The following is a 12,544-nucleotide window of genomic DNA, read 5'->3' as shown; positions in this document are numbered from 1 at the left end:
TAATTAATAGGTTACTCCTGACACCTTACAAATCAGGATAAGATCCAGCTGGATTTTCTCCATGCCCTGAATCCATTCCCTGTTATTTAAGCTGCAGACATGAGTTGTAATAAGTTTAGTTAACAGAAGCATGTGGCTCTTTCAGCATTGAGGGAAACCAGATGAGTTGGCTGGCTGAGTTCTCCTCTCCAGGCTTCCAGTTATTGAATGATTTTTAAACCTCATTTATGTACCCCACATTTTGTTTTAGGGAGGGACTTCTATGCTGCCTAAAATAGAACAATTGCCAGCAAATATCAATGATGCTAGCATTAGCCATATACATATATACACGTGTATGTTAGCTATATATATATCAGGATCTGTTTCCATAGATATGAGAGGTGAGGAAAGGTGGTTATTCATATTTAACATTTGTTCTCATCTGAATGTTACTTGAATTTGAATATTCTTCATGTCTGATGCTATGTAATTAAACAGTTCTTTTCTGTTATTTATGCCATCTGCATAAGACACTTCCAAAGTAAAAAGATAAATGCTTCTTTTATTTTCAGTTGGAATCATGCCTTTAAAAATCAGATCACAACACTCCAGGGTCAGGCGAAAAACAGAGCAAATCCGAATCGGAGCGAAGTTCAGGCGAACCTTTCTCTGTTTTTAGAGGCAGCTAGTGGCTTCTACACACAGGTGAGTTGCACAAAATACAGGCTGGGTGGAGGATCTGTTTTAGCTGGGTAAAATCTGTTCTTTGCCCTTAGCTTAGGAAACTGCTGCTGCATTGGATTGAGCAGTGCACCTTGCTAACTGTGGTGCTCTCAGCAGGAGATGTCTGCAGAGCTGCTGATGGGCTTTCTTTTGATCAGTCTTGAGCTGAAACTTTTGTTTCTCTGGTTGTGGTGCAGTTTAGGTTCCTTTCTAATGGAATCTACTTTAACACCTAAACCCCACTGTTTTGGGTAAGGTCAGAGGTCCATTTCTTACTGTGCTCTGCTGTGCCTGCTCAGAGCAGTCATAAAGCAGCAGGAAAGGGTAGTATGATGCTTCTTTGCACTGTCTCTTGCCTTCTCACTGTGCATCTGTTGCCTTCTTGAACTACCACCTGTATGAGTTCTCTGACTGTTAGAAAGTCTAGCTTTCACTGGCTGTCCAGGCTCTCTTAAAGCCATTTACTCTGTGTCTGCAGTGACCTGTGGTGAGGAATTTTGTTGTTTAATTGTAATGTCTTACAGAAATGATGACACAAAAAATCTCAAGCGCAGCAGATGAGTTAGTTGATGTGCTCTTAGTACTTTTTTCCTGCTGTTTCTCTAAAAATTCCCATTTGGCTTCTCATTGCTATATATGTTTGTGGGCCATTGCCTTCATTCCTTTTCATTTGCTGTATAGTGAAGGATAAGCAGGGATAATCAGTTTGTTCTTGGATTAAGTTACTCAGGAACAGAAATATGTGCAGAAAATGCAGATGCATGGGATGTGTGTGATGGCCTAATGTTTTGTTCTTTGCCTCTTCCTTGTGACTCCTAACACCAATGATGAGCATTGAGGTGTAAGTCTTAATTTTCGACAATTAGAATAATTAGTTCATTTCTAGGAACTTTTCTTCCCCTAAAGCAAAACTGTATTGAGTGCTCTTGGGCCAAGAATCTTTTGCAGGTTTTTCAGTTAATTGCCAAAGGAGTGTGATTCCTATTCATATACTTATTTTTTGCTGACATTTTTTTGCCTACACTCTTTCCTGTGTTAGATTTCATTAGATTTAAACTATGGAGAATAAGAGTCAGTGTATGGTAATAGCCTTAGTAAAGATAACTTGCCTTTCCTTCCTTTTTTCCCCTCATTTGGTGTCTGCTTCAACACCATTGTCGTTGCTGAATCCTCTCTCAGTGTTCAGAGTAAACTTTTTCATGGCTGATTTACACTGTCTTCAGCTTACAGCATTCACAGTAGGTCATTTGTACTGTATAATTTCCTAGTTGGATTCCAGACATCTGCCATGCCAACCCCAGGGTACCCTTGTGGCTGCCCTTTTTTCCCCTTCAGCATTGTTTTTTTGTAAAGCTGCTTGTTGGAAGTAGCCAGTTTCACAGACTGTCATGGTTGCCAAGGGTGTTTTACCTCTACACTGTTTGTCTTGTAAGAGCCTTGTTCTTTCCTGCAGTGGATCAGGAAATTTTACTCTTTCTGAGCTTGACACTACAGACTGGGTCATCTTTCTCTGTTTGCTGTGATGTTAATTACATTTTCAGTCTAAAGCCTTGGCTCAGCCAAGGTACCTGTTCTCCAGCTGTGAGGCTTCCCCAAGTGACATCTTTGAACAAGAGCATGAATTTTCTTAATTTGGCATCTTTGAAGATGTCAAGATGCTCTCTTTTATCTAGCTTTCATCTCTGAGGTTCTCTCTTGTTTGGGGATTTATTCTTTACTGTATAAAGAAAGAGGCAAAGAGGTGTGAGGTGTAACATAAACATCTTTCTGCAGCAAGCAAAAGCATCATGTCACATCTTGCTGACAGAGTATGTGTTTCTGTCAGCCATGGGCTTTCTCTGTGCCTTTATCTGGAAGTGCAACTCTCCTGCAGGTCTGTTTTATTTGGAGACTGAGCATGTTTCCAGCTGGGAGGAAGTCTGTCACTTCTTACCTGCATTTGTTGCCCTAGTAATCAGTCCAACAAACACTCTTCACTCTCTGGTTGCCATTACTTTGCAGAGTATTTATGTTGGAGTCCATTAGGAAAAACTTCAAAAGCACTAATTAGAATGACAGAGTTGAGGCTTTCTTTCAATCAGCTTTTGAAATATTTGATCAAGTAGCTGATGCCTTGTTCCTTGAAAGAGTCTCAGTGTTGGCTTAGTGCAAATATTTACCAACACCTCAGCCCCTGAACTGTTAGCATTGCCTTGTGTTGCTTATCAACTTGGTTATGTTCCAGCTTCTTTTGAAATTTATACTTGAGATAGTTTCTTTCTGAAGTTAAAGTTGGGTTTCTTATGTTGGAACAAGCTGCTTTGGAGTTTGAGGGATGTTCCTTTCTAATATTTTCAGAGAACAGTGTCACTTCTTGAAGATATAAAACCCCCTGTGTTCCTCTTGAGGGTCCTACTGAAAAAAAACAAAACAAAAAGACAAAGCAAAACCATAAAACCCAGGAATATCTGTAGACCTCTTATAGTCAGTCTCCACTGATAAATCCTTGGTGATTTAAATATCATGAGGATTGAGTTGCTTGCTGGTTTGGGATGCAGAGCTTTTTCTTAATGGGCAGATGAACACAGTGGACACAATGAAACTCAATGAATTCCGTATGGAGAATGTATTGTAAAGTCTCACTTTCAGTAAATTGAGCTTGTTCACCTCAAATATATTTGGCTCATCAGTGGTGAGCACACGCCTCTGAGTGGCGCTCTGTTAGTTTAGTGACTTGTTTTGATGCCTTTGCAATGGCTGCCTGGAGCTGCCACTGAGCCAGGCCATGTTTGCAGTTACTCCAGGAATTGTGCACAGTTTTTAACGTGGACCTGCCGTGCCGTGTGAAGTCTTCCCAGCTGGGGATCATTAGCAATAAACAGACGCACACCAGCGCCATCGTGAAGCCGCAGTCCAGCTCCTGCTCCTACATCTGCCAGCACTGCCTTGTCCACCTGGGAGATATTGGTGAGTTTCACAAGGAAGCGGCTGGGACGTGGAGTTCTGTCTGTGTTCAGCTTCTAGAGAGGGATCTCCATGTGCTCCACTTCAGCAGCTAGTCGCTGATTGTGCCTGTGATGATTGCAGCAGGGGGAAAGACCTGGAAAGAAACCCTGTTCAGACTTATCTAGTGTTTGTTACACATTAACACATGGAGACAGTTAATCACTGGCTTGCTAGTGATCTGCTAGAGTCTGTCTCCTAGCATTTTAATCATGTTCTAGCTGGTAGGCACAGGGAAGTGCTGAAACTGGTAACTATTACAAAAGCTTGTTGCAGCAGGCTGGCAACTTCTCCATTCCAGAACACTAATATCTTATGTACAAGGGCACCATTTAGAAATCCAGTCTTTCATAAATGGGGTTTCTTTTTTACATTAAGTTCAACAAGTTTATTTCTTTCTTGATTTGAGAAAAACTTTGTGTTGTAGAAAGTTCTCTTTTCACAGGAATTTGCAGTTGCTTTTTGAACAACCTAAAAATAGATCTAGTTGGTGATCCTGTGAAGAGGGATGAAAAATATTTTTAGTTCTCTTTATGTGGTATTCTTGGCACTGTTGTCCATAAGACAGTCTTAGGTCTGAGGTAAAACAGCCACCTCAGAATTAAATGTGTCAAATCTTGATTATGTGTAGTGTAATTGCACATTCTTCTGATGCTTATTCCTGAAATGCTAGTGAAATGCTCTTCAGGTAAGTTGCATTTTATGAAAGTAACTGCAGGAGACTGGAGTTTTGTGCCTCAACTTGGGTTTTTTTGCTGTTTTCTTAGCTCGCTATAGGAATCAGACCAGCCAGGCAGAGTCTTACTATAGACATGCAGCTCAGCTTGTCCCTTCTAATGGTGAGTCTGGGATACCTTTCCAGTTCATAATTCCAAAGGAAGATTTGGGGTATTGTTTTCTTCTCTGGCAGTTGAAAACCTGGGCTTTTACATAAATATCCCTCTCCAAATTCTCCACACAATCATACAACAAAGCCTCACCCATCAGTAAATCATTTAGATAATGGTTATTTGCATGATCTGTGTTGCTTCCTTTTGTGCAGGTTTAGAAACAAGGGAAGTAATGCGCAGCTTTACTCCAAGGCTTGACTACTGCCATACTCTGTTACATTCGTGCATTATAAAGTACAATTAATGAAAACTTGCTTTACACCAGCACTGGTTTTTTTTATTGTTTATTCCCATGCCAATTTATAGTTTCTGATGAGAGTTAGAGTTCTTTAGTTCAGGGATCTAGCTTTGGACCTATTGTCTTCCAGTGGCCCAAAATACAGGGATGGTGATGAAAGATTAAGTTACTTTTGAGCTGGGCTGCTGAAACCAGTGATCCAGTTTTTTAACCAGTTGCATTCTAACTGAACAAAACAAAACCTCAACCCCCTGAAACAAACAAGCAAACAAAATCAGAGACCCCCATACCCAATCCTTCTCCATCCAAAAAAAAAAAAAAAAAAGGCAACAAGACAGACAAACAAAAACCCACAACCAAAAAGACCAAATCCCAAAACAAAAAGCAAGCAACAAAGGCAACACAAGCAAACAAACAAAACCCTCCAAACAGCTGATGCACCACAAATTTAGAAGCTTTTTCACTGAAGTGGTTCTAATCTGAGGCTGGGGTGGAAGGGTCAGCAGATGCATCTAAGCCTTGCCTGTTGAAGAACAGAGGACTTTATGCTCCCTTTCCAGGTGACCACATATACTCTGAAATCTAGCATGTTTCCCTCAGGAGAAACTTGTTGGACAGCTTGTCTTTTTCTCCCTTAGGTCAGCCTTATAATCAGTTGGCTATCCTAGCTTCCTCCAAAGGAGACCACTTGACCACAATTTTCTACTACTGCAGAAGCATTGCTGTGAAGTTTCCTTTCCCAGCTGCCTCCACTAACCTACAAAAAGCACTTTCTAAAGCACTGGAAAGGTGAGACTAAGTAAATTATTGCCACTCAGGTAAGTTGGAAGATATTTCTTCTAAAAGTTCCTGCCTTGCTAGAAGTTACTCATATTTGGCAGTGGAAACAGAAATCTCTCGGCCCTTGTCCAGTCAGAGCATCCTCAGAGGTGCATGGAACAAAGAATGTGGTGCTCCTGACTGTGATTATTGAATGCAGGAAATAAGCATATTGTGCCAACACAAAAAGTAGCTTTGCAGGACATTCCTCCCTCATTTTGGAGTAATTCTGGGGTGTTGTGTGAAGCTGTGTGTAATTCCAAAGACTGAATCGGGTGTGTCTGTTCTGAATGCAGTCGTGATGAGGTGAAGACTCGATGGAGCGTGTCTGACTTCATCAAGGCATTTATTAAATTTCATGGCCATGTGTACCTGAGTAAGAGCTTGGAGAAGCTGAGCCCTCTTCGAGAAAAGCTGGAAGAACAGTTCAAGGTTAGTTCTAACAACATATTAATTAGTATATTGAGAATATTTTTACCAGCTGAGTTCAGAAATTGCAGTCCATTAATCATTCTTTCACATGATAAAATACAGGAAGCTCAAGTAGCCAGTTAGGGAAGGTTTGCATTGCAGCTGACATTGGATAGTTCTGGTAACTTCTGCCAAGATGAGGGATTTTTCCCATTTGACACATGATCCATTGTTGGTGAAGATACAGTAGAAATCAGTGTCCACTGTTGATTCTCTGCTCTTCAACCTGAATAATTCTTGGATACCTGTAAAAAGGACTTGATTAATCTGTGAAATCTTGGCTTGGTGGCCTGAGGAATTTAGAGAGCTTCATGTTTTGCATGTCTATCATTCACTCCCAGTGGTTGTTAAGGCTGCTTTTAATCTGCCTTGGGAAACTTGCTTCTCCTGTTAACAGTTTGCCCTTGAAAAGTGTTCCATACAACCTTACTCTGTGCAGACTAGAGCTATGCTGAATATGTTTTCCATGGAAATTTCAGGAGTCCCATTGGTTACATACCCAGCTCATTATGTTGGGCAATACAGCCAAGATCAAAACAAAAGAATTTTATGAAGTATTTATGCAAAGTAGTATAGTTTCAGAGAGGACATGGTGTTAACTGGTAAATGGCTTTTGGAAACTGCTCTGCTCAGCTTCCTAATTTGTGGAAAAGCATCAGGGAGGATGAATATGCTCAGCAGAGCAGTGGATGCTTTTCAAAAATAGGAAAGGGGAATGTGGTCTGAGCAATATAAAAAAATCACAAATGGTCTTTACAGTCCTTTTATACTTTTTTGTCTTGAATTGTGCTGCTACAGTTAGGTTCACAATGTCTTTAAAATAAATTTAAAAATCCACAGAACTTCCTATGAATTGACTGCTCCAACCTTGGCAGTTTATGTTTCAAAATGAAATAATTGTATCTCTCTTTCCATGTGTGATGCTGGCTATTGAAAAAATACTGCTTTTTCCACAGTGCTTATAATCAATAATTATGAGCATTGCTCAGGCATGTGGAACAGTCTTAATTTTCTGGACTGATCCAGAGTGTTAAAACAGCTAATTGAGCCCTGCTTTGTTGCTTACTTTACCTTTTTTGTTTATATTATGCAACACAAGGTCTAATATATCAGAGAGTAACTCTTCTGACTTCACCAAGTTGAATGTGGATGTGAAATTTGCTGTATGATAGTGAATTATTTTAATTTTGTGGCTCGTTTTAACTCTGAGGAGAGCAGTTGCAGGATTGGGAGCATTCAGCCAGTCTCTGGGTGCTGCTGCTGGCAGCTCTGCCAGTCTCAGTTGTCAGCTGTGCAGTGCTCGTGCTTCATGCCCTAAATGAGAGTCAAGGGTGAATGTGGAGCTTAAACCTTTTCCTGATGCTTACATGAGTTAATTCACCTGATTCCCTGATAGTTGTGTTGCTGAGATTTAGGATAGCTCCTTTTTTCACCCAAAAAGCTTGAAGTCTCTTTTCCTGTCCTGAGAGAGCTGTCTTTTCTAGCATAGTTACTGAAAGACATTTCTAAATATCTCTCTCTGTTTTAGTCCACTGAGGCATTTTGTGACCCATGAAGTCAGGTGTGGAATTAGTCTTTAATGCATAACCATGCAGTAGTTAAATTTTCCTGGGGTGTTTTTTAAAATGTCACCTTCTCCATGCTGGTTCTTTGAAGGGCAGACAAACCCAGTGGATCTATGGGCCTTTGCAGTGCTGTCTGTGCACATTCCAAGTAGCACTTGCTCTGGAAGAGAACCATATGCAAAGGGGATGTTGATCTGTTGTGTGTCTGAGCTGGTGTGCAAGCAAAAACCTTGTGCTTAACAGTGGGGTCCTCCTGGAGAGCCCAGTGCTGTGCTGGGAGGGATGACCTGAAAATAAAATCCAGAATGAATGTTGTGAAAGAGCAGAAACATTAGTCAAGCAGTGAAGGAGCACCTACCAGTCCTTTCAAGCATGTGTTTTGCCATCTAAAAATATGTGCACCCTGTGTGTTTGTTGCAGAGGTTGTTGTTCCAGAAGGCCTTCAACTCTCAGCAGTTAGTCCATATTACTGTGATCAACCTGTTCCAGCTGCACCACCTGCGGGACTTCAGCAACGAAACGGAGCAGCACAGCTACAGCCAGGATGAGCAGCTCTGCTGGACACAGCTCCTGGCTCTCTTCAGTAAGTGTGGGAGCTAATTGATTTTTGTAGTTCCCTTGGTTTTAATGTGGAATCCATTAGTAATTTCCTGTCAGGATCTAGCTTGATGGCTGGCTGAGGTAAATGCTGAGAATAGACATTAGGGAGAAAGTTGTGAGAGATGATGGTCACACAGGATCATTTCTGTCAGCAGTGCTGACTAACACTGGATTTCTGTGTCCAGACTTACTCTGTTTGGAGCGTTACTCTGCATCATTTTCCTGGTTCTGAAAGAGCATTTTAACTTGGGTGCAAAGCTGGATCCAGCTTGGTGGTGAGTAGTACCCCTCTTGGGGGCTGCTCCCCAGTTAGCTGCAAACAGTTGGAGTTGCTTTGAATGGAACTGGTTCTGATTCAACAGGACTGAAGTTGAGTCAACCAGGACCTCAGCTATTTCTTTGCCTTTGGTAATATCAACCAGGAGATAGTGAGAGTGCAGAGCATTTTAGACTCTAGCCACATAATGCTGATTTGCTTAACCTGATTGAGCCTGTTGTCAGCTTGGCCTTGTTTGTCAACACCTAAATTTCTGAATAGCTGGATTTCTCCAAATTCCAGCCTGGAGCTGATTCTGAAGGCACCATGGTCACATGGGTGTGGTTACTCTAAGGGGTCTGGGCTGGGTGCCTGCCTGCAGAGCTCCAGTGCATTTGTGTGCCTGCTGGTTGAAGTGTATAAAGTGGAGGGTAGGTAGTTCTGTTGATAATTTCTGATAAATAGGCAAGTGACTGTTTTTGCACTGGGCTTGTCTCAGCTGATTTTTTAAACTTACCAAAATGACTTGCCGTGACAGTTGAAGAGATATAAACGTCAAGATTCTGCTCCATAGTAGAAAACTATTAAAAATCCCTGCATTGTGATCTCTTGGTGGACTGTTTAAGATGAGGTAGCTGGGCTGCTTTGGTCTAAAGAACTAGCTCTTAGAACAGGGGTTTATAAGGTGGACATGTTTGATTAAGTTATTTGGTCAACTTTGAAGTGTCATTCCCACATAATGGAGTTTTTTTCTTTTGCTTTTTCTTCTTACTCTGTTTCTAGTGTCATTTCTTGGAGTTCTGTGCAAGTGTCCTTTACAAAATGACTACCAGGAGGACTCTGGGGCTGCCTATCCTCTTCCAGCTGTGAAGGTTTCCATGGACTGGCTGAAACTTAGGCCCAGTGTTTTCCAGGAGGCTGTGGTTGATGAGAGACGGTAGTGAGTGTTAATCTTTTTCTTGTTACATTTTGTTGCATGGAGGTCCTAATTACTGTTGATCCACAAATTAGTCATGGGAAAAGTGATCATACAACTCATCATTGCAGATACCAAAATGACAGAAAGTGCATGTGCTAAAAGGTTCATAAAGCAAAACATGAGATTTGTTGGTTACATGAGCAGATTGATTCTTTTAATTGTGTTTAGGTTTCCTGTAAGTTTTTTACGATTGGGGGATCTATTTTATAATGTCCAGTTTGAGCATAACTACCGAGTGTTCCTGTAGTCTTATCTAGTATAATGGTTTCTCAGATTACTGGGGGAAGTGGCAGGAGAATATTTGCCTTAATTTTATGCACTAAACCATCACTTGGGCAGTGCTGTGATGTAGTCACCTAGGAGTTAAATTCAGTTTAGTAGAGGGGCTCTTTAAATGTCAATGCAGGCATAACTGTTCTGGACTGTTGCTCTGATTTTTCACTTTTGCCACTAATCTCATAAATTAAGGCTTAAATTGCTCAAAACTCACAATTTTTTAAATAGTCTGTTAACTTTTCATGAATTTTTTGATTCAAGAAAGTGTTTCTGTAAAGTGGTTCTTAAGATCAGAGTGACTGTTACTGATGCAGCTGGATGAGTATTGTTCCTAAGATGGGCTCTCCAAGGAAAGCAGTGCGATGCATGAGAAACAGGGGTGCCTACAACTTTGGTTTGTTAAATAAGAAACAAAAAGCCCTGTGGAGTTTTGGAAGCTTAAAGCACAGAATTCCTAAAGGCAAGATTAAGGAAAAGAGTTCAGATGTGGTTTTGAGATGGTGATAACTATTGCCATTCACACATTCTGAAGGAAGACCTATGCCTGTATTTTAATAGGCAAGATAACTATTTGATATCAGGTAGTCTCTGCAGAGAGGACATGCAGGTAGTACTTCATGGAGTAAATGGCTTTAAGCTGAAAGAGGGCAGATTTAGGTTGGTTAGAAAGAAATCCTTCCCTGTGAGGGCAGTGAGGCTCTGGCCCAGCTTGCTCAGAGAAGCTGTGGCTGTCCCATCCCTAGAAGTGCCCAAAGCCAGGCTGGGTGGGGCTTGGAGCAACCTTGGGGTGCTGGAAGGTGTCCCTGCCCTTGGCACAGGATGGCAGGTCCCTTCCAGCCCAAGGCAGGGACTTTACTTGCCTTATTGAAGATATCTGGAGTGGTTTTTCCTTCTTTTGTTCCTTGTCAGTCATGGGAAGGAGCTGTTGCTTGGTGTAGTGTAGAGAATAATCATGAAGATCATGCTGTCTGTGCCTGCAGCCATGCAGGAGAGCAGCTGAGGGTATACAGTGCTGTTAGGGGCACGGTGCATTCTCCAGGCTGTGTGCTGGATGATGGCTGGAAGCCTTGCTGGGGGGAACACATTCATTTCTCCTACACTGAGCACAGTGGGCATCCTGAAATAGTTTTCTATTGTTTCTGTGGTGCCCATCAGTAAAGCAGAAGGATTTTTGGACTTTTTGAGTGGGAGCTTCTAGCAAACAGGAGCAAGCAGTCTGGTGGTAGCAGTTAAACGTTAACACAATCATCAGCGTGATTTTAAAATTGTTTGCTCCAGGGCCTTTGGGAAGAATTTGCAATCATTGCTTGTTACTGGTATTGTGAGGGCAAGGCAGGGGACTGCACGTTCACTTCTAGTTTAATGGTCTTTCTTGGTGCAGCCCTTACTTAGAGTCTCATCCCTTGGTGGTAAATGCTCCAGCACTACAGTGCAGTGTTCTTGTTCATGGAGCAGAAGTGCTTCTGCACAGCTGTGTCTTCCTAAATTCTTTTGCTGCCTGAACTGATTCATTGACTAATGGCTTGAGAGCCATCAGGTTTGGACTGCAAAGCGTGAATTGCAGACAGGTGCTTGCAGCACTTGCTCACACTTTAGTTTTATCTGGTTAAATTCACAACAGGCTCTCTGGCCTGCTGTCTGTGCTCTGAGAGCCTGGCTTCCTTGGGAATTTTAGGTTGGCTTTTTAGTAATAGTAATTCTTTCAATAAAGTGGTTCACTCACACTTTGCAAGAAACTTTTCTTGGGAATCAGAGGATTAATGTAAACTGTGATGGTAACAGCATTCAGTGTTTTTTGGTAAAGCAAACACATCCCATGTTATGCAGTTTTCACTCAGGGTTTGCCTGTTTTCTAATTTTTAGCATATGGCCCTGGCTGATCTCTCTTCTAAATAGTTTCCAGCCTCATGAAGAAGATCTATCCAGTAATAATGGTAAGGACACTTACAGTCTGTGCTGTAAAGAACTGTGAAAAACAATGTTTTTCCTGCTGATGTGGGGAGTTACAGTTGAAGAGCAAATTAGGAGCAAATAAGCAATAAGATACTGTGTTCAATGCTTTCATGCTGTCCTTATGCTGTTTACTGTCTGTTTGCCAGCAACCCCGCTTCCAGAAGAATTTGAGTTGCAAGGATTCCTGGCTCTGAGGCCCTCGTTCAGGTGGGTGACAGCTGAAGGATCCTGCACCCTTGCTGATGTCACAACTTTACAGACATTGGCGTGTTCCATACAATATCTTATCTATGTCTGTTTACTGCTGTATAAATTGGTGTTGGTCCCTTCAAAACAACTGCAATGGATGGTGTAGCCCTAAGAAATTTTTGAGGTTATAATATTGCTCATGACCCTGCTGAACCTCTTTAATGTAGATGCATCTTAACAGATGAGAATTAGAGGTGTAAATCAGACATCTCTTAACAGCCATATTTTGAATAATATCTGGTCAAAGTTCAGAGCTTTTAATAGAGCAATGCTGACACGTATTTCTAGAAAAATAGGATATTGCAGAGGGTAATTGTGTAATTAATATTCCCTCTTCTGCTTCAATACTAGGAACTTGGATTTTTCCAAAGGCCACCAAGCAATTACAGGGGATAAAGAAGGGCAGCAACGCCGGATACGGCAGCAACGCCTGATCTTCACAGGCAAATGGATTGCTGATAACCAGCCAAGGTAATTGCAAGTACTTGGTGTTTGCCATGCTGCTGGAAGCTGAGGTGACACAGGAGCCACTGTAGAGTGTTATTTTTTCTCTGTTCACCA

General features: G+C 41.5%; 1 protein-coding gene across 4 annotated transcripts in view; it reads left to right on the top strand.

The window, feature by feature from the left end:
• Positions 1–12,544, top strand: part of SMG7 (SMG7 nonsense mediated mRNA decay factor) — a 51,909-nt gene that overhangs the window by 23,251 nt on the left and 16,114 nt on the right. For 3 of the 4 annotated variants that reach the window (XM_064719448.1, XM_064719446.1, XM_064719449.1), the window contains exons 4-13: positions 555–687; positions 3,480–3,651; positions 4,455–4,526; positions 5,454–5,604; positions 5,931–6,066; positions 8,091–8,253; positions 9,310–9,466; positions 11,645–11,715; positions 11,881–11,941; positions 12,335–12,454. In XM_064719448.1, coding sequence (XP_064575518.1) covers positions 555–687; positions 3,480–3,651; positions 4,455–4,526; positions 5,454–5,604; positions 5,931–6,066; positions 8,091–8,253; positions 9,310–9,466; positions 11,645–11,715; positions 11,881–11,941; positions 12,335–12,454 — 1,236 coding nt within the window. The remainder of the gene's footprint in view (positions 1–554; positions 688–3,479; positions 3,652–4,454; positions 4,527–5,453; positions 5,605–5,930; positions 6,067–8,090; positions 8,254–9,309; positions 9,467–11,644; positions 11,716–11,880; positions 11,942–12,334; positions 12,455–12,544) is intronic. The other variant, XM_064719447.1, reaches the window with a different exon arrangement.

Source organism: Zonotrichia leucophrys, chromosome 8, assembly GCF_028769735.1.
Source record: "Zonotrichia leucophrys gambelii isolate GWCS_2022_RI chromosome 8, RI_Zleu_2.0, whole genome shotgun sequence".
Classification (NCBI taxonomy): Eukaryota; Metazoa; Chordata; class Aves; order Passeriformes; family Passerellidae; genus Zonotrichia; species Zonotrichia leucophrys.
The sequence above is the reverse complement of the archived record's forward strand: the minus strand, read 5'-3'. Positions and strand labels throughout refer to the sequence as shown.